The following is a 20,088-nucleotide window of genomic DNA, read 5'->3' on the forward strand; positions in this document are numbered from 1 at the left end:
TTTCCTGGACTTGGGTGGCTATTTCCTTTCCCATGTTAGGGAAGTTTTCGACTATAATCTCTTCAAATATTTTCTATGGTCCTTTCTCTCTCTGTACTCCTTCTGGGACCCCTATAATGCGAATGTTGTTGCATTTAATGTTGTCCCGTAGGTCTGTTTGGCTGTCTTCATTTCTTTTCATTCTTTTTTCTTTAGTCTGTTCCACAGCAGTGAATTCCACCATTCTGTTTTCCAGGTCACTTATCCATTCTTCTGCCTCAGTTATTCTGCTATTAATTCCTTCTAGTGTAGTTTTCATTTCAGTTATTGTATTGTTCACCTCTTTTCATTTGTTCTTTAATTCTTCTAGGTCTTTGTTAAACATTTCTTGCATCTTCTCAATCTTTGCCTCCATTCTTTTTCTGAGGTCCTGGATCATCTTCACTATCATTATTCTGAATTCTTTTTCTGGGAGGTTGCCTATCTCCACTTCATTTAGTTGTTTTTCTGGGGTTTTATCTTATTCCTTCATCTGGTATATAGCCCTCTGCCTTTTCATCTTGTCTATCTTTCTGTGAATATGGTTTTTGTTCCACAGGATGCAGGATTGTAGTTCTTCTTGCTTCTGCTGTCTGCCCTCTGGTGGATGAGGGTATCTCTGTATTTAATTTTTGATAGTTTGACTAATATGTGTTTTGGCATGTTTCTCCTTGGATTTATCCTGTATGAGACTCTCTGCACTTCTTGGAGTTGATCGACTATTTCCTTTCCTATATTAGGGATGTTTTCAACTATAATCTCTTCAAATATTTTCTCAGTCCCTTTGTTTTTCTCTTCTTCTTCTGGGACCCCTATAATTCAAATGTTGGTGAGTTTAATGTTGTCCCAGACATCTCTGAGACTGTCCTCACTTATTTTCATTATTTTTTCTTTATTCTGCTCTGTGGTAGTTATTTTCAGTGTTTTATCTTCCAGGTCTCTTATCCTTTCTTCTATCTCAGATATTCTGCTACTGATTCCTTCTAGAGAATTTTTAATTTCATTTATTTTTTTTTCATCATTTTTTTTTTGCTCTTTAGTTCTTCTAGGTCCTTGCTAAACTTTTCTTGTATTTTTTCCATTCTATTTTCAAGATTTTTGATCATCTTTACTATCATTACTCTGAATTATTTTCCAGGTAGACTGCCTATTTCCTCTTCATTTGTTTGGTCTGGTGGGTTTTTACTGTGCTCCTTCATCTGCTGCATATTTCTGTCTTCTCATTTTGCTTAACTTACTGTGTTTGATGTCTCCTTTTTGCAGGCTGCAGGTTCATAGTTCCCATTGTTTTTGTGTCTACCCCCAGTGGGTAAGGTTAGTTTAGTGGGTTGTGTAGGCTTCCTGGTGGAGGGGACTGGTGCCTGTGTTCTGGTGGCTGAGGCTGGATCTTGTCTTTGTGGGGGGCAGGACCACATCTGGTGGTGTGTTTTGGGGTGTCTGTGAATTTAGTATGATTTTAGGCAGCCTCTCTGCTAATGGATGGGGTTGTTTTCCTGTCTTGCTAGTTATTTGGCATGGGGTTTCTAGCACTGGAGCTTCCTGGTCGTTGAGTGGAGCTGGGTCTTAGTGTTGAGATGGAGATATCTGGGAAAGCTCTCGCCAACTGATACTATGTGGGGACAGGAGGTCTCTGGTGATCCAATGTCCCGAGCTCGGCTCTCCCACCTTAGAGACTCAGTTCTGACACCCGGCTGGAGCAGTAAGACCCTGTTAGCCATATGGCTGCTAGTGTTGGAGGGTCTCCTGCAAAAGTGGGGGGTGGCTGTGACTCACTGCAGGGATAAGGACACTGGCAGTGGAAGTCTGGGAAGTACTCCTTGGCATGAGCCTTCCCAGAGTCTGCCATTAGCCTCACTCAAACTTCTATGTAATATTGGATGTCAGACAACATTGAAGAAAAGTCTACTGTTAAATCCATTGCCTTTTACCTGTAGAGCCTTCAGTAGATTTTCTTTGATTATACAGGGCTTCAGCAAATACACCTCCTATGTACCCTAGGTCGAGGCATCAAACGAGCCTTCTTAGGGAGGTAAGAACCAGGTGGAGTCTTGAAGGACAAGCCGTGATTGGCCAGGGTGCAGCAAGCCAGAACCTGCGATGCCAAAGTTTGCATCAGAGAAAGGCTTTATTCATAAGGCAGCCAAGTGAGGAGATGGGTGAACAAATCTCAAATCCCTGTTGGCAAAGTTGACGAGCTCGAGATGTTTTTGGGATAAAGCTTGGTTGTGGGGAAAGTGGGGAAAAGTGATTGGAGATAAGAAAAAGCTGAGGCACTCCTAGTTCTATACAGGCACAACTAAGCTACCAGCTTCTTCATGGGCCGTGCATTCCTCTCCACATTTTTTACCCTTTTACCTGTGGATACAAATAACAGTGAGGCTCTAAGGTATGGAGGAGCCACAAGATAGAAGCAACTTGGGTTCTGAATCACTGCGCACAGAAGAGGCAGACACTGATTAGAAATCTTTAGTTCTGATTGTTATGTGAGTGAGAAACTAATATTTAATGGGGCACTTTGTTACCACAGTATTGTATAACCTAGGATAATTATAGGGTTAAATGAAGTCACTTAAGCAGTGTCCAGCGAAGCAACTGGGACCTGGTGGGTGAATGCTCGGTGAATGTTAGCTGTCCTTCAATAGTTAAGGACAAGAACGATGGAGCATGAGAGAGCTGGGTTTAAACTAAGCCTGCACTACTTCACTGTGTAATCTTCAACAATTTCCTTAAACAAAGAGTTTTGAATTCCTCATCTGTAAAAAGGGGGATAATATTAATGAAAAGGAAAAATATTATTAAACTTAAGAGAATATGTAGTTTTTCTCTCATTCAGAAGTTTCTCTATTCCTGCACGATTTAACAGTATTTAAGCTGGCTGTTGCTCTTCCTTGCTGCAGTACTGTATAGATTACAGATCTCAGTAGAGGCAGGCTGCTGGGCTCAGGTGCCATTTACTTAAGTGGCATTGAGAATTCCTGTGTCAGAGCTGATCCAACACAGAGACACCTTGGTGAGTTTGCAGTCCTCTGGTAATTGCAGGGCATCTAGGCTGAGTGGGATATCGAGAGTCATAAAACCAGCAACCCTCGAGTCCAGAGGACATCAAGAAAGCACTTACATTTTAACAGATCTCAACAAAGCTTCATAGGACCATGAGCCACACCCAAATTTTTCCCTTTCCATTATAAGGTAGAAGGAAGTAAACTTGCTTCCACCCACCTGGGAATGTCAGATTCTTTACTACAGGTGTTTCCAGCCACACTGAACATAGCAATGAACCCCTAAATTCCAAATTTCCATGTTTTGTAGCAAGAATCAGGAAATGCTGGTGTAAGTTGTGGGCTCTCTAATGATTGAAGCCCTTTCCATGAATTTGGGGGAACTATGGGGCTGAACTGAGGCCACTGTCAAGGATTGAGATCTGGGGGTTGGAACTGGGGTGGGGTTTCTTCCTTTCTAAGCAGTAAGAGCCAGAGGTTTGTTAGAGAAAATCAGGATGAAACAAGTATGGAACTAAGTCCAAAGGATCTGAGGCCAAATAAGAGGTACTTAGGGGTCCAGGATTTAGGAGTCATATGGGGTTGGGAATAAAGGGGGAATGTCCAGGGCAAACTCCAAGAACACACTCCAGGAGTCCAATCTGTTTGGCAGTTGTGAGCCAGTCTGGCTCAGAGAGTAAGCAAAGACAGTGAATTTGTGGAGAAGATGGCTTGGTCACACCTGAGAAGGGAGGATGGGAATAGCTGGATAGAAACCAAGGATGAATGAATGTTAGGATTTCATACAGGAGGAAGAGCAAATATATACACACATTAGCTTTGCAGTGAGGTGGCAGGAAAAACACTGAGCTACCTAAGAGAGGTGCCAAGAAGTCAGCTAGGTTTGCATAATCAGTGGGAAGACACTGTTTCTCCATGTGCTCTTGGCAAGTGGCCTGCACAAGAATTGTTTAGGAAAACCATTAAACTGAAGATTCCGGGACCACTGGGATTCTTATTCAACAGAGCACTTTTCTGACCTGCCGGGAATCCAACTTTGGGGTGTCAGGAGGGAGCTTGTGAACATGCTGTTTTAAATCACCCAGGAAGCACTACAGAAGAAGGGAGGGCATGAAGAATGAGCAAGATATTAGGTGGGTAAAAATGCCATTTATGGTTGCTTTAGACTTGTGTCCGGGCCTCCTCTCAATCCTCATGGCCTCCTGAGTTTCATCACCTCTGCTTTGATTTTGGGGACTTGCTTCTCCTTCTTTTCTGCTATTTCCTTCTCCTGGTTCTGTCTTGCTTGTGTCCACCCCACTAAGACCTCAGCTAATAACCTGGGCCTCTCTCCAGAATAAGGCCTGGGGGCAAGTTGATACAGAAGCAACTGGTCCTCCTCACCCTAGATCCCTCTTCAAGGCAAGTGGCTTCTATCAATTATCCTCAGAGGATGTCCGATAAACTCTAGGGGAAAGTCTCCAAGTTACCTGTGCAGTTTGAGCACCAGAGAAAGGGACAGGAAATGACCTCAAGGTGCTTACATGGTATTTGTCTTGATTGTTCTGGCATGACCTTTCCCCCAGTACTAGGCACAATTAGGGTGTTAATAATACTTGCTGGTGGTCCCTTCTCCTCTTTCTTTCTAAGATCCCCATCTGGAAGAATCTATTCTGAATACCAGCACTGTCTCCTAACAAATATGTACTGGGTATTAATAATGTGTTGATAAAAATCAAAGGAAATTATTAATACCATATTTCATAGAATCAAAGACGCACATATTTATTTTCTTAACAACCACAAATTGATAGAAAACACTGTGTTATAATTTCATTGAGAGTGTTTTTTCCCCTTTAGTGGTATGGTGAATAGTTGATAGTTTCTCAGACTTTATGAAATATGTTACATAGAGACAAGTCTTCTTTCTGTTAAATGTTTGAATGATGATAAGCATTTTGGTTGAGTGAGAGTAATGGGATAAATCATCCTTTATCAGGATGATTTATTTTCTAAGAATACAACAAAATAGAGGCAGTACGATTCAACAAAAAGCATGAAATTTGACATTTGACTGCATGGGGTTTTGAGCCTCAGTTTCTTCATCTGTAAAATGAACACAATGGAATCTACCTCACAGTATGGTTAGAAGTAAATGAAGTTGTGATTTTGATAAGGACTCTAATATGCCATAGAAATCATGGATAATTTCATTCAATAGCTAAATATTAAATACATTTCATTAAGTAGCTACTATTAAATATTAAATATATATTTCATTAAATAGCTAACATTAAATATTAAATATATGTCATTAAACAGCTAGTATTAAATATTAAATATTAAATACATATATTTCTTTAAATAGTTAATATTAAATGTAACCCTAAATCTACTTAGGAAGTAATGCAATGTCTTTTACATAGTTCAGAAGACATTTCAGCTTGTTGCAGGGTTGTCTCTTGAGTTACCGAGAAAGAATCCTCTCTGAATCCTACCATAGGTACTTAAGGCTCAGTAGATGTGGCTGACAAAACTCTAAGCCTCTGACACCTTCACAATTACTTTAAAAAATTAACCTCTGTCAGAATTAATGGAGAAACACCAGAGCATTTTCCATCATACTGGTGAATAAGACCAGAGGATGCCCTCCATCTCTACTACTATTTAACATTGTGTTGGGAGAACTGGTACACACAAATAAAGAAAAGAAATAAGGAGAATGACTAGTTAAGTAAGTAGGGGCAAAACTATCTCTATTTCCATATGATCTATATTTTAAAAACTCCAAAAAATTAACAGAAAATTAGTATAAACAACAATAAAATTTAATCAAATAGTTATTTAAGAAAACAATTCAATAGCTTTTATGTATACAAACAATAGTTGTTAGAAGGTGTAATGGAAGAGAAAGAAAGAAACAAACAAACTAGGCATAAACTTAAAAACAAACATTCCAAACCTCTAAGAGGAACAGTAAGTGCTCCTGCAAACACAAAAGGAGACTTGAATGAACTGAAAGACGAGCCATGTTCTGGGCTGGAAAGACAATATTAGAAGAGATTTCTACAAGAGGGAAGAGATATAGGAACATATGTATATGTATAACTGATTCACTTTGTTATAAAGCAGAAACTAACACACCATTGTAAAGCAATTATACTCTAATAAAGATGTAAAAAATAAAAAAGAAGAGATTTCCTTTGCAATCTCAATAAAAATACTATCAGTTTTTTTTTTTTATTCTGGTACTAGTTGCTTATAAAGCTTAATGGAAAGAACAACAAGCAAAATATCCAAGCAGACCTGAAGACCCTTAAAAATACAAAGAATACAGAAGTGAGAGAGGCTGGTTCTATCAGGTATTAAAATGTGCTACAAAATGATTACCTGTAAGGGAAGAGAGTAAAAACTAGAGAAACAGGAATGGGAGCTAAACTTTTCTGAATATACTTTGTTTTGTAGTTTTGACTTTAGAATCATGTAAACATTTTATATAATTATAAGACAAAATTAAACTTGAAAAAATAAATTCTAAATGCTGAAAGCAAAATGAAACAAAGGAACCCAACTGTTCTATGGGTTAGAGCTTCAACTATAGAGAGGAATTGTCTCTAGACTTTAAAGTATGAGTTAGCATCTATAGAGAGATACATATCTTACAGAAAAAAAGACTTTCAAAATTTCAGAATTCATGAATTAAAAAAATTCATACCAGAAAGCAAAGAAACTATTAAGAACTCAAGAGCCAACTTGAAGTGGTTTTAACTGGTTAAACAAGGGACGATACAAGATTTCAAAGGAATAATTATAACTGAAATAGATTGAAACACTGGGATATATTAAAAAATCCATGAATTCTTAATAATAGTGAGGGACCCCATTAGTCACCTATGAAGGATGCTAGAGAAGTAACTTGTTATTCTGAAAATCGTTTGAAAAAAAGAAAGAATAAAGCATTTTCCAGCCTTTCTTGTACAAATCACACCTCAGGGAACCAAACAGCTGTTAAAGGGAGCTCTTCTTTATAGAAGAACTCTAAATAACAGATAAAGAAGGAATAATAGAATTAGAAAATTACCATTTTGGAAATTCTAATGAAATAATGAATCTAGGCAATGCTCCTCAATAACTTTTAAGACCATAAAAGAGCACCATCCCTTGTAAAACGTTCTTGCTACAAAACAGCCACTGAATCTGATCAAGTCCCAACTAGCTGTTTACAGGGAACACAGAGTGGGGGAAATGTGACAGAACAAACCAGCCTGATTTCTTCAAGTAAAAGAAGTTTCTTCAAGTTTCTTTAATTAAATTGCAAGGAAAAAGAAAAAAAAAAGAGGGAGAGAGAACTAACAGATTGAAAGAGACTTCAGAGACATTTCAGTCAAATGCAATGCTTGGACCTTGTTTAGATTCCAATTTGAAAAAAAAACTATTAAGTAAATTAGATGGTCACATATGAATAGTGGCAGAACATTTGCTAGCATTAAGGAAGCTTAGATAATATTCTAGGTATAGAAATAGGTTTGTGGTTATGTTTATAGAAAGATTCCTTGTCCTTTAGAGATACATATTGCAGTATTTTCAGATGAAATGGTATGGTGTTTGGGAGAGGACCCCATAGTGACTTACATTGGCCCCAGGCCCTTTTGCCTTCATGGACCCCCTCTCACCATAATAGATTTTGGGTATCCTAAAAATGTTATTGTTTTCTGATGTGAGAAAAAAATGGAAACATTTTATTCAACCTTACAATTTCATTTTTCCTTCTGACTTTAAAAGAAATTAAAACGTTCTTGTAGGTTCTTAAAAGTATCATGTGTTCTGGCACTACGCTTGCTTTACCTAATGAATGAGTGAGCCCTGGTCTGAGATTGGCTTCAAAACGATCTAGTGGTAGTTGGGGGGGGGGGCGGGGTGACAGAAAATGGGTATTGGGAGTACAGATGAAATAAAATTGGCCACAAGTTAATAATGGTTGAGGCTGTGTGATGGGTGTGGGGAGGGGGGTGGGTTATCATAACCCACTACTTTTATGGATGTTTAAAATTTTTCATAATAAATAAATTAAAGCATCAATTTCTGAAAAGTACTTATTTGAATGCTTTTAAAAAATTTTTCCCATAAAGGAGGAAAAAAATAAATAAAACCAAAAGAAAAACCTGGTTTTATTTAAACTTGATGCTAGTGTGGACCCTTGAATAAAAGAGATTTAAAGATATCAAGTCTCGGGGCTTCCCTGGTGGCGCAGTGGTTGAGACTCTGCCTGCTAATGCAGGGGACACGGGTTCGAGCCCTGGTCTGGGAGGATCCCACATGCCGCGGAGTAACTAGGCCCGTGAGCCACAACTACTGAGCCTGCACGTCTGGAGCCTGTGCTCCACAACAATAGAGGCCGCGACAGTGAGAGGCCTGCACACCGCGATGAAGAGTGGCCCCCGCTTGCCACAACTAGAGATAGCCCTCGCACAGAAACGAAGACCCAACACACAGCAAAAATGAATTAATTAATTAATGAACTCCTACCCTCAACATCTTCTTAAAAAAAAATATATATATATATATCAAGTCTCATTTGGGACAAAGACGTCATTATTAGAGTTTTGCCAAGACTGAGAATCTAAATGGACAGAGGGTTTTAAAATGTTTTCTTTTCTGGTCTTTTTTTTTTTTTGATGTGGACCATTTTTAAAGTCTTTACTGAATTTGTTACAATATTGTTTTTGTTTTATGTTTTGTTTTTTTGGCCGTGAGCCATGTGGGATCTTAGCTCCCTGACCAGGGATAAAACCCACACCCCCTGCATTGGAAGGCAGATCCTTAACCACTGGACCACCTGGGAAGTCCCCAAATTTTTTAATTTAAAAGTTCACTTTCTGGGTTTTTTTGGTGGTGAGGAGTTGCTGCCTGCCAATATTGTACCATTTTATTTCAAAGAAAGCTGAATGGGAAAAACATTATGAGCATTTCTCAGTGGCCTTTGTGATGAAATAATCAATACAAATAAAGGGCGATACAGGAAGTCTCTCCAGCTTTTCAGAAAAGCTGCTTTTGGTGATTGTGAGCAGGTGAGTGATGATATTGGGTTTGTCACCTAGTGAGCTCAGCACACCTGTGTGGGGGGATTCCCCCTTCCCCCCCACTGCACCCGCCAGTGACGCGCTGCTGACCTCTTAGCACCTCCCTGCTCCTCTGTCCATTCACTCCAGAAACAGTTACTGAGTATCTGCTCTGTGCCGAGTGCTGGGCTGGATGCCTGGATACACAGGGGAAAAAACATGGTTCTCACCCTAAAGGGGCAAACTGGGAAGAAAGAGTCACCTGCTGGGGAAAGAGATGGAAACGGAAATGTTCCAAACAAGTGAAGTATCTCTATGAGGTGGGTACAGAGGGCTAGAGGGCACCCATAGAAGCTAAAGAGATCAGGGAAGGTTTCTGGAAGTGGAGGGATATTGGAGAGACCTGAAGGAAAGTAGCAGATGATGATAATCCAAGAAAAGCAGAAGAATGAAGAAGGCATCAGGCAGAGAGAGGCATGTGCCAAGCCCTGAAGGCTTGGAGAGGGCAGGGTGGGTATGAGTGCTGGGCAGAGAAAAGGTGGTGGAGGGGAGGCTGGGTGGTGGAAAGTGGTGGGGGGCACTGAGCCGCGGAAGGACTGCAATGAAGGAGCAAATATCTGTACCAGGAGTTCTCAGTGTGGACTGGGACCAGCAGCATTAGCGTCACTCAGGAATTGTAGAATGCAAATTCTCAGGCTCACTCCAGACCCACCTAATCAGAAACCCTGGGGATAACACCTAACAATCTGCGTTTTAACAAGCCTTCTAGGTGATTCTGATGCATTGGTCTAAATGATTTTACCCTCCAGGGGACATTTCATAATGTCTGAATACACTTTTGGCTGTAAGACTGATGGGGGTGAAGTATTACTACAAGTGTTTAGTAGCCTGGGATGCTGCTAAACATCCTACAATGCACAGGACAGGTCCCCACAACAAAGTCCAAATGTCAATGGTACAGCTGTTGAGAAATCCTGATCCTCCCTTTCTCTGTCTCTCTCTCCTTCCTTCCTTCATTCCTTTCCTTTTCCTTCCTCCCTCTCTCCCTCTCTCTCTTACTCTCTCTCTCCTTTATTCCCACTTGTCCTCTACAGACAGCAGAGCACTCAAAAGGCCACAAAATGCTCCTTTTCTGCATTTTAATTTATTCAGTTACAGATAACCCTCCCCTTTTATCTGATAACTCACCATGACTAAGTTGACCTATGGCTAATGTAGGCATTATCTTATTTCTGCCCGAAAGGGCCCATTTATCTCCCTGGGACTGGGATGGGGTGGCTCAGAGTACAGGTGACAATCCCCAACCCAGGCCTGAAGCCGTAGGTCTTGGCAACTGTGAATATGAGCTTATACACGAGGCCCAAACAGCCAGGAGTCCTGATTTTGGCATGAAAGACAATTCCAGTGGGAGTGGAGGCTCCCACAGGAGATATTAGGGACAACTCTGAGCAGCTCCTCCAGACCACAGAAGTAAGCATGTCCACAGATAGTACAAAGTCCAAACAAAATGGTTTTAAACAAAGATGTAAAGTCACATTAAGAGTTTGGGACTAACCAATGGATAGGACTCTAAACTGATGGATGACATTGACAAATGCAAATAATTATATCCATTAGAAGAAGGTTTACAGGGCAAAAAGAGTGAGGAAAGTGTAAAGTTACAAAGACAAACATTGGCAGTGCCCATCTAACACTTTCCAGGGGAGTCTGTGCCCCCAACATGAATGTTTAGTCTGCCTAACAGACATATAATCCCATTGGGGTGGTAGGTGTCCCAGGCTTTTAAGGTCTCAAGCCATTAACCACCTCCATTATCCAGATTCCCTGGCTCTGCTTTTAGGCTGTCACACAACCTTCTGAAAACGGTCTTCCCCATGGTTTGCCCACATGGAGAAAATGCTCTGGTAAAGCTGATATGAATGTTGAGTCTGCTTGAGGGTCATGTTTCTCACTGAACATGAACTTGTTGCCCTTTTGATTTATAGCTCTGGCCTCTATTGAATTTACTCAGTCGTCCTGAGTTGGTAGAGTCACCTCTGGGACACTGACAACATGGAGCTTCTGGACTTCCAAGGTAGAGAGAGGGCCAGACAAGGGACCATAAGGAATGACTCTGGGAGTCTGCTTCAGGCACTTAGCCTATTGTCCTCCTTTGATCGTCCTGACTTTTATAATGAGTCTTTTCTTCCAACTTCTACATTCCCATGATACTCAAAAAGCCTGTGTGGTAGACTGAAAAAAGTGCCCACCATACTCTGCAGCTCCTCCCGCCAAGAGGTAGAGTCCATGTTCTATTTCCTCATCCCTGAATCTGGGATGGCTGTGTGACTGGCCAATAGAACGCAGAGGAAGTGACCTCATGTGAGTCTGAGACTGGGCCTCGAGACGTGCATGTTTTGTCCTGGCTCTTTTGGACCCTAAGGTTGCTGAGTGTGTAAGTCAAGCTAGTCTGCTGATCGATGAGAGACAAATGGCCCCGCCACCCTGATCATTCCAGATGACAGCCAGACAAACTCCAGAAGCCGAGGTGTCCTGCTCAGGTACAGCTGACTGCAAATACATGAGGAAGTCCATGCAAGACCAAGAAAAGAGCCTCCTAGATGAACTCAACTTGACAATGTACAGAATCATAAGCTAAATAAATGGCTATTGTTTTAAGCATTAAATTTTGGAGTAGTCTGTCATGCAGCGGTAGATAACTGATAACAACAGTATTTGTGTTTTTAATAACTCCCAAATATACCCTGAACTTATTGCCACAGTTTCTCTCCTAGAGGCCATGGGATTTGCCACTTAACATAACATGATTGAGATTTATCTCATGTTATCTCAGGAGCTTCGATGGCTCCAGCAGAAAGGAGAGCCCTTGTTTCTTCCATCAAGATGCTAAGAGATTTGGGTAAATGATACAGAAGATTTTGGGTTTGCCAACATTCACTTGAAGAGAAAGAGGAGGGGTAAATATGTAAAATTACATTTCTCAGACAGACAGATTTCTGACCTTCAGCCGGCGGTCGGGATCTCCACTGCATAGAGAATTTACTGATACTTTGAATGATTTCCAGGCTGGGCTTAAGTTATTCATCACAACCTGAGGAAAAAAAGAGAGGAGTGGTGGGTGGGAGAGTAAGTGCTTGACATTTTCACATTTCAACATAAAAACTGCTTGAGAAACACTGTGGTGCTTATGATAAGGACAATTGTCTGGAAAAGGTGCCTTAATGAAAACTTGGAGTAGTAAACCTTTCAAGGGTGCCCACTAGGTGGATCGTTATGGGCAGAACTCTTGCGGTCACTGGCCTGGCTGTTATTTCATGAATAATGACAATAATATTGTCCAGTATGTGGATGCTGGAGAAGACCCCTTCTATATCAAAAGGGGTTGGGATTAAGGAGATGGGCTGCCTCTGCCTCTGATAAAGTATCGCCAGTTCTGTAGGACTGTCAGTCCGATGGCATAAATTCTCTTCTAATGAGGTCAGCATACGTAAAGCCTATTGGTGTGTGTGTGGGGTGTGTGGCAGGACAATTCTGCTGCTGAAGAACTGAGCAGTCTTTGGTGACCTGTGACCTTGGTTAGATCAGATTGCAAGTCAGAAGAAAAGTTTCTAGAAGAAAAATCCCAGGAATACATTTATACTAGGTATGCTCGGAAGGCATAACAGGGCAGATCTTCAGGATCACAAACTAAGACTGCAATATTGTGAAACCCTTTTAAAAGCAGTTTACTAATCATGAACTTGGCTAAATCCTGCCTGAGAGTCTATTCGAGTCAAGTCTTATTCTGCCATCAGATGATTCAGTAATTCAATTTGGTTTAGCGTATGAGTATTTGCTCTGTGCCTAAGATTGTACTGTGTACTCTAGGGCAGGGGCTACCAAAGTGTGGTTCCTGGACCAGCAGGAACTTGTTAAAAATGCAAATGTCTAGATTCCACCGAGACCTACTGACAGAAACTCTCGAGGTGGGCCGTTAGGTGATTCTGATGCATGATATTTGAGAACCACTGCTCTAGGGGACATACAAACGAAGTTAAATGGAGTTCTGTCATATTGACTTTTCTTCCTATGAAGTTTTTAGTTAGCAGAGCCTTAGAATTGTAAAAAAATTAATTCTCTATCTACATAACATAATTATTTTATAAGTGATTCTCTCTTCTCCTGAATTCCTTAATATAATGATGAATTATTGATTATACTGTAGGCTCATTATTACATTTCCTTTAATGCATTAAAAAGTAGAAAAATAATGTTCCTATGTGACTGCTTTTTGCTCTCATTCGCTGAATGAGCAAAGTGATAGTGAGAAGAAAAGTTAGATAAAATTGTTTTGGTTAATTTAAATTTCTCACCCTTGTATAGAAATACTAAAAAGTGAAGATGTTTCATTACAACAGTTTCATAAAACTCAATAGCAGATCAAAATTTCAACTAGAAATTTCCGCTGAAATTAAAATCTCTGTGTGTGTGTGTATGCACACACACACATGTGCTTACCCAGAAAGAAAGGTATTGCCTGGTATTTTTTTTGTATCTATTGAGTAAGAAAGAGGAAAAATCAATGTTATGTTGATTGACTCATTGGAAAACTTCACAATCACAATTCTTATGAGATTCCAGGAGCCCCTCACAATGGGGTATGGGGAAGAGTTAGACGGGAACAGGGGAATTTACCTCTTCTTGGAGGGATGCCGTCAGGAGTGAAGAAGAAGTTTAACAATATGCCACCCCTCTTCTTTCTCCCTGCACATTCAAGTCCCCGTGCACTGGCTCGAGAAAAGTCATGAATGGGTACGACTTCTGATTCTCCCCAACATTTAGTTACTTCTCCTGAGAGAACTTTGTCCCACCAAAGGAATCTTTATGTGGGAAAAAGTTCTATTTGGTGATGGTGATGGGGTGCCACTCAGGGAAACCATCCCAGTTGCATTTGAAACTATTCCCCAGGGAATAGTTTGTGACTGTCCAAAGAATCACATTGTACTATCACAGGGAGTGGACATAACTATCAATATTCAACTCCATTCATGTATTCATTCTTTAGTAGACACACTTTATTAAATGCTAACCATGTACCAGATGACATCCACAGAACTAGCCCGTCCAAGACTATTTGATTCTTGTTTACCTTAAATATGACATGAAAAGTTCCCCTAATGCTACCTGCAACTCTGCTACTTCAGGAAAAAGGAAATGGATTTCCAGTGTAGGGTATGGGAACACAGCACCCCACTATCATCCTGAGAGAGTCATAAGAGTTCCTTCTTCCTTTACCCCACACTGGAAGCACATTTTTCTCTCAGCTCCAAGCCATTCCGCCTTATCAATGCACTTCTCACCCCCACACAGTCTCTCTTGAACTGGCTTGTATATAAAATAAAATAAAAAGTGGAGACTAGGGTTGGTTGTTAAGTGGGTGTGTGGTGGTGGGTAGTGGGGGTGGGATAGTGAAGGATAAGATTCAGAGTCACGTGGAGAGAATGTAGGAGGGTGAGAGGGAGATGCAGCCAGACCAAATGCCTGCTGATACAGGACAGCCATTCGTACGACAGATCTGACATCAGTCCCGTGTATGGACTTTCCCTGGGGAGGCACATTGGCTTCTCAAATTGCAGCAAAGCTCAGGGTCAAACTCAATTCAAACCTCAGCTCTACCCCTTGCTCACTGGGAAGGTGACTTGACCTCCTCAAAGTTCAGTTTCTTCAACTGTAAAATGGGGTCATAATAATCATGTCAATGCATAGTTGTGAGAAGTAAATAAAATGATGCATATGAGATCAGTCAGTCAAATGCTTGGTACCTAGTCATGTTTATTAAATATTAGCTAGTATTCATCTTTTTATTATTAATAAGTTGCTGGCTTTCTGCATTAAAGGTCAATAATGGAAAATCTGGGTGAGAAAGGGTCTCCTCTTATAACACCCACATTGAGAATAAAGAGCCCTCTTAAGGACTGGGAAGACTTCAGGTCTTGAGGTTTAACTACAGACATTAAGAAAGGGAAGGGGTTTCTCAAAACAGGTCAGTGTTTCATCTTAAAGAGACGAGATGGCACAGCTGAAGACGGCTCTTCTCACCTCAGTTCGGTGCACAAGCTGCTGAGTTGCATCATCATTCATTCGAAAAATTTCCAGAAATGGGTCAGACTTACTGAAGAAATCCTACAATAAATAAGCAGAAATGAGTTGCTTCCCTACCCCCTGCACAAACACATTTGATCCAGCCCTGGATAAAATACCCCTGAATTTGACCCTTCCTTGCTTTATTCTTCCTCCCTGAGACCCACCTTTGGCTAGAATGAGCTGTATCTTAACGCCGAGTCCTTTGAGAAGTAAGGATTGGTTGACTGAAATCCCAGGTAGTCTTCAAAGATCCACCCAAATGCTGGTTCTCTAAGAAGCAGTGTATCTGCTGTCTTAAACTTGTTAATTCTAGTTATTGTAAAGTCTATGTCTGATGACTACAGTATCTGGATCACTGTGGGTCTGTTTTTTTTTTTTTTTAAATGTATCAAATTTATTTCAATATCTAGTTTCATTTTTAAGTTAAAGCTTTTAGACAATTTTTTTGTAATTTAAGATTCATTATCGGGGTGAGGAAAACATTAATAAGCTATTAATTACTGACAACAAAATTATTAACCATGCATTTATAAAAGCCATGTTAAAGAGTAAAAAGTTCCAGTTATACTACTTAACTGAAGGAAATATCCTTCAGCCCTTTATTTCTAACTATAACACATTCTAATTTTGACATGATTTACACCTTTTTCACCCAACTAATACTATGCTAAACAAACTTTTTCCAACTGTTAAGCCTTTCTTTACCATTTATGAAATATGACTTAACTGTTACTCTTTAAAAGTTCCTTAAAAGAGATTTGAATTTTAATTTTCACCATGAACCTGTTTGATCAAAAAAGTAAAGGACATCACTACCACATGAATTAAAAGAATGGAATGAAAAACAAAAGTGGTATTATATAATCAGCAAATTATTTGATAAGACATTTTAACTACTTCACATTTCTACTTATAGCACAAGTGAGAATTAACTGGTTCCAAGGTACTACAAGGTTTGGCATTTTTACTCCAAGCTTTAAATCATAGTGTTGATCTACTCAAGTCATCTCTAAGAAAATGGCAGTGTTCATAAGTACAAAAATTGTTATATCCAGTAAGTGGTATTCTACATGGTCAAGAGAATAAGAGAATTCTTTATAAAATTAGATTTTTAAAAATGCAGAATGTCTGGTAATTACCAGTATCTCAAAAGCTAAAATGAGAAAAATACAGAAAATAGAAGTACTCGTTGAATAATACTTTGCTTTGAGGAAGCCAGAAATGATTCTATTTCAAGAAATAAGTAATAATGATAAAAGATGTGATTAACACACTGTATCTCTTTTAAGCCAAAGCATGCTTTTCACCTCAGGACAATTCTGATTTTTACATTCTTAATCTCCTTTGTCCAGAACAGGACCCCATTTTAAGCCATTATTTGAATAGAGTCCATAATCTAAAGCCATTTTTCTCCACAGGATGTTTTCACTTTAGTACATATGCTGCAAAAAGGCAAATGACTAAGTCAGTTATAAAGAATCTGTAGCATAATAAATGCCAATTTACAGTAACTGTCAACAGACTTCTACACCGAAGCCTAAAAGTTGCTATAATACAGGTGAGAACTAACATGATTCTTTCACGTGCTCAGACTTCGTTTACTAAATCATACTGTCACAAGATCTGAAAAGAAACCTTAATGGGTCCTTCCAAAGCTGCATAATTTTCCAGATGATTTTCCTCTGGTTGCAGAGCCTGTTCATTCCTTCAATCCTTTTTTAGTCGTTTAGCTTTTGCAATATTTTCTTGACGTTTTTGTTTCTTCTTTTGCTCCTTTTCCCTGGCCTCGATCATCTTGGCCAATTTCCAAGACAGTACAGCACTTGCTAGAAACAATGGAGTTAGGGCCAGAATAACTGTTGTAAGGAAGCCATATGGGTCCTTTGCAGTCCATTCCACAACATACTCAGCCCAAGCCTTTATATCAAACATCTTTGTAGAGGCCTTATGCTTTGAGTAGTGATCTCTAACTCTGTCCTGAGATTATTAGCCAATCACAATTTCAGATGACCCTTGGTTGGCTGTCTTCTTTAGCTCTACCATACACTTCTGAGAGAATGCTTAAATTCTATATACTCCAGGCCTGAAGCAGGAAGGCGGAAAGTGTGGGTCTGTTTTTATTATGTTTCTCCATTCTGCCTCTTGTTATGCTTGTTAATTGTTGATTAAATACTAGACACTGTGTAAAAAAATTATAAAGGCTATAGATGAGTCTTCAGCTTCTGGCAAGCAATTAGAATGGGGGCAGTCACCTGAATCCAATTAGGATTGAGTGCTTTAGAGCCTGGTTTCTTCAAAAGTCTTTAAAGGCCCGACCTGATTCCCTTATTCCTTGGGTATAATCCTTAAATGGCTCTCACTCAAAAACTCACTGTTCATGAGGGCTGTTTCTTCTTGACAAGCCCTCAAGGCTCATTTCTGTTTGTGAGACTCTGAAAGACTCTGTTTACTTCCACAATCTCTTGGTTCTATAGTTATTGGTTCAGTTTCTGTCTATGCTGCTATTTGCTAATTAGTGAATGCCTTGAGGGGATAAGTCACTCCAAGGGTTGGGCTGCTTCCCTTCTCTACAACTAACCCAAGCTCTCCCTGAAGTCCTGAACTCCAGTTTTACTTCCCCAACTCTATGATACTAATAAAAGCACTGCTCAGTTTCTCTGTTTCTTAGTAGCTATTTTCTGCTAGGCTTCCCAGCTTCTCTATCCCTGGGTTTTATGAATCAGCCTTATGGAATTACCTTAAGTGGAAAAATCTGCATAGAATGTCTGACTCACCTCAATGGATTTCTCTTCTCTCCAACTTCTCTGACCCTGAATCTTGACTGCCTTAAGACCCTCAAACAGATGTCTCTTGTATCTTGTCCAGTGTTTATAGTTGTTTTCAGTGGTAGAGTAATGTAAAACAAACAGGCACTTTAATACTGGAAGCAGACCTGTCCATATCCTTCTTTTAAACTTGGTTTTTTACACTGATAGATTATAAACTCTCAGACAGGAGTAATTATATCTTATTTTCCTTTATATTTCTACCATAGCACATCTTCCACAGCATCTAGCTTTTAGTGGCACACAGTGTTTACTGAATGTATGAATAAACACATAAATGGATGAGCGAATGACAAGAAAACCAGGTACAGAATAGGAGGCTATCCCAGCAACAGCTTTGGTCATCACACTCTTACTATGTATTTCACTAGGTAATTCCCTGCCCCAGAAATCTAGACAGCAGCAAAGCAGAATAAAGTCTATAGCCATCCTAGTCTTTAGCTCGACAAAATACTCTCAGGGGATATGCTGATCATGGAGCCCTTATGCTTGATATTAAGATACAAGGAAGGATAAAACCTTTTCTCATCCCTCCAAAGGGCCATAAACATAACAAAGGGTTAAGTATTAATGAATGAATGAATGAATGAATAACAGAGAAGAGGGAAATCAATGGATTTTGACTGCATAATATGGTTGTGAGGAGGATGTTTCTAGGGAGGGAATGGAGTGAGTGAAGGTGTAAAAGAGTAAACATGGAAAGGACACACCAAGTAGCTGAATTACCCTGCAGCCTCAGGATGTGTAGGGGAGGAATCTGAGGCAGTGCTGGTGGAGGTGGCTCCATGAGGTGAAGGGCCTTAAATGCACTTCTGGTGTTTGCACTTACCTGAGAGGCAGTGGGGAGCCACTGAAGGATTTTGACCAGGAAAAAATAACATGGTTGGCTCTGTAGTGAAAACTTTGTAGAATACCTTAGAAGGAGGAGGGAGATGGGGATATCTGTCTTCCCTTTGGCTGTCCTCCCTACCCAACCAGGATCAAACACCCAGAGTCTGAAAAATACCCCTCTGCCCTATTTCTGAAGGTGCCTGATTGACAACACAGAGTTTGTCAGTAAGTCTGCCCTGCAAAACTTGTCTCTCCACAAAAATGGCCCCTGCTTTCCTCCCAGACACACTTCTATCTGATTGTTACTACTATGTGTAACTGAGCGGAACTTTATGGGGCCTCCCCAGGACAGGCACTTCACCCATATCCTCTGCTTTAGCTTCTCTCTGAAGTACCCAGATAACAGTATTTGAGGCACATTTCCTGAGTTGTTTTACAGATGTGAAAACCTCCCACTAAATGGAAGATGTTAACTACTTGATGACCTGGAGCCTCCTGGAGCCTAAGGACTCATAATGTTAACCCCTGTGACACCACCCTGTTACCTCTCCATCAGCCAGTCAGAGAATTGTGCATGAGCTGATTACATACCCTGCAACCCCTTCCCTCCCCGGGCATTTAAAAAATGCTTTGTGGAGGGAATTCCCTGGCGTTGCAGTGGTTAGGGTTCTGAACTTTCACCACCTTTCACTGGAGAGGGTGCGGGTTCAATCCCTGGTCAGGAAACTAAGATCCTGAAAGTCAAGTGGTGTGGCCAAAAAAAAAAGCTTTGCTGAATTTTAGAGCATAAGCCACCCGTCTCCTTGCATGACGCTGCAATAAATCTTTCTCTGCTCCAAACTCCGATGTTTCAGTTTGTTTGGACTCACTGTTCATCGGGCACACGTACTTGCACTAACGTACGTATCTGCTCAAGACATTTGCCCCTCGAACCTATTTCTGTTTCAATACTCATGTTAGAGAACCAGAGCCTCCCTCCCCAATTCCTAGTGTGGGCACTTTAGCTTGTTCTGTGTGCCCTTGGGGCCCTTCTCCAGGATCCGCAGGCTTTGACCTCTGAGATAGATTGTTGGTCCCTCAGGAAATGTATATATCAATTGTACTTAAGAATTGCTCAACACACTGGAGGAATGCTATCAGTTATTTTTCTTCTTCCTTTTATTGATAATTTTAAATGTTTGCTATCGTTTTTTCAAAAAATAGAAGATATAGAAAGAAGAAAAATGTAGCCCATAATCCCACCCATAATACCAC

The 20,088-nt window shown here is 40.2% G+C and overlaps 2 protein-coding genes across 3 annotated transcripts in view; both read right to left on the reverse strand.

Moving 5' to 3' along the window:
- Positions 1–20,088, reverse strand: part of CPNE4 (copine 4) — a 581,373-nt gene that overhangs the window by 130,029 nt on the left and 431,256 nt on the right. For both annotated transcript variants that reach the window (XM_067737446.1, XM_067737447.1), the window contains exons 6-7: positions 15,134–15,217; positions 12,057–12,146 (exon numbers count right to left, since the gene is read on the reverse strand). In XM_067737446.1, the coding sequence (XP_067593547.1) occupies positions 12,057–12,146; positions 15,134–15,217 (174 nt within the window). The remainder of the gene's footprint in view (positions 1–12,056; positions 12,147–15,133; positions 15,218–20,088) is intronic.
- LOC137224669 (small integral membrane protein 15-like) lies at positions 16,012–17,298 on the reverse strand. Its single transcript, XM_067737448.1, has one exon. It carries the CDS (start codon positions 17,108–17,110, stop codon positions 16,886–16,888), a length of 225 nt encoding a protein of 74 aa, XP_067593549.1. The 5' UTR covers positions 17,111–17,298; the 3' UTR covers positions 16,012–16,885.

This window comes from Pseudorca crassidens, chromosome 5 (genome assembly GCF_039906515.1).
Source record: "Pseudorca crassidens isolate mPseCra1 chromosome 5, mPseCra1.hap1, whole genome shotgun sequence".
NCBI lineage: Eukaryota > Metazoa > Chordata > Mammalia > Artiodactyla > Delphinidae > Pseudorca > Pseudorca crassidens.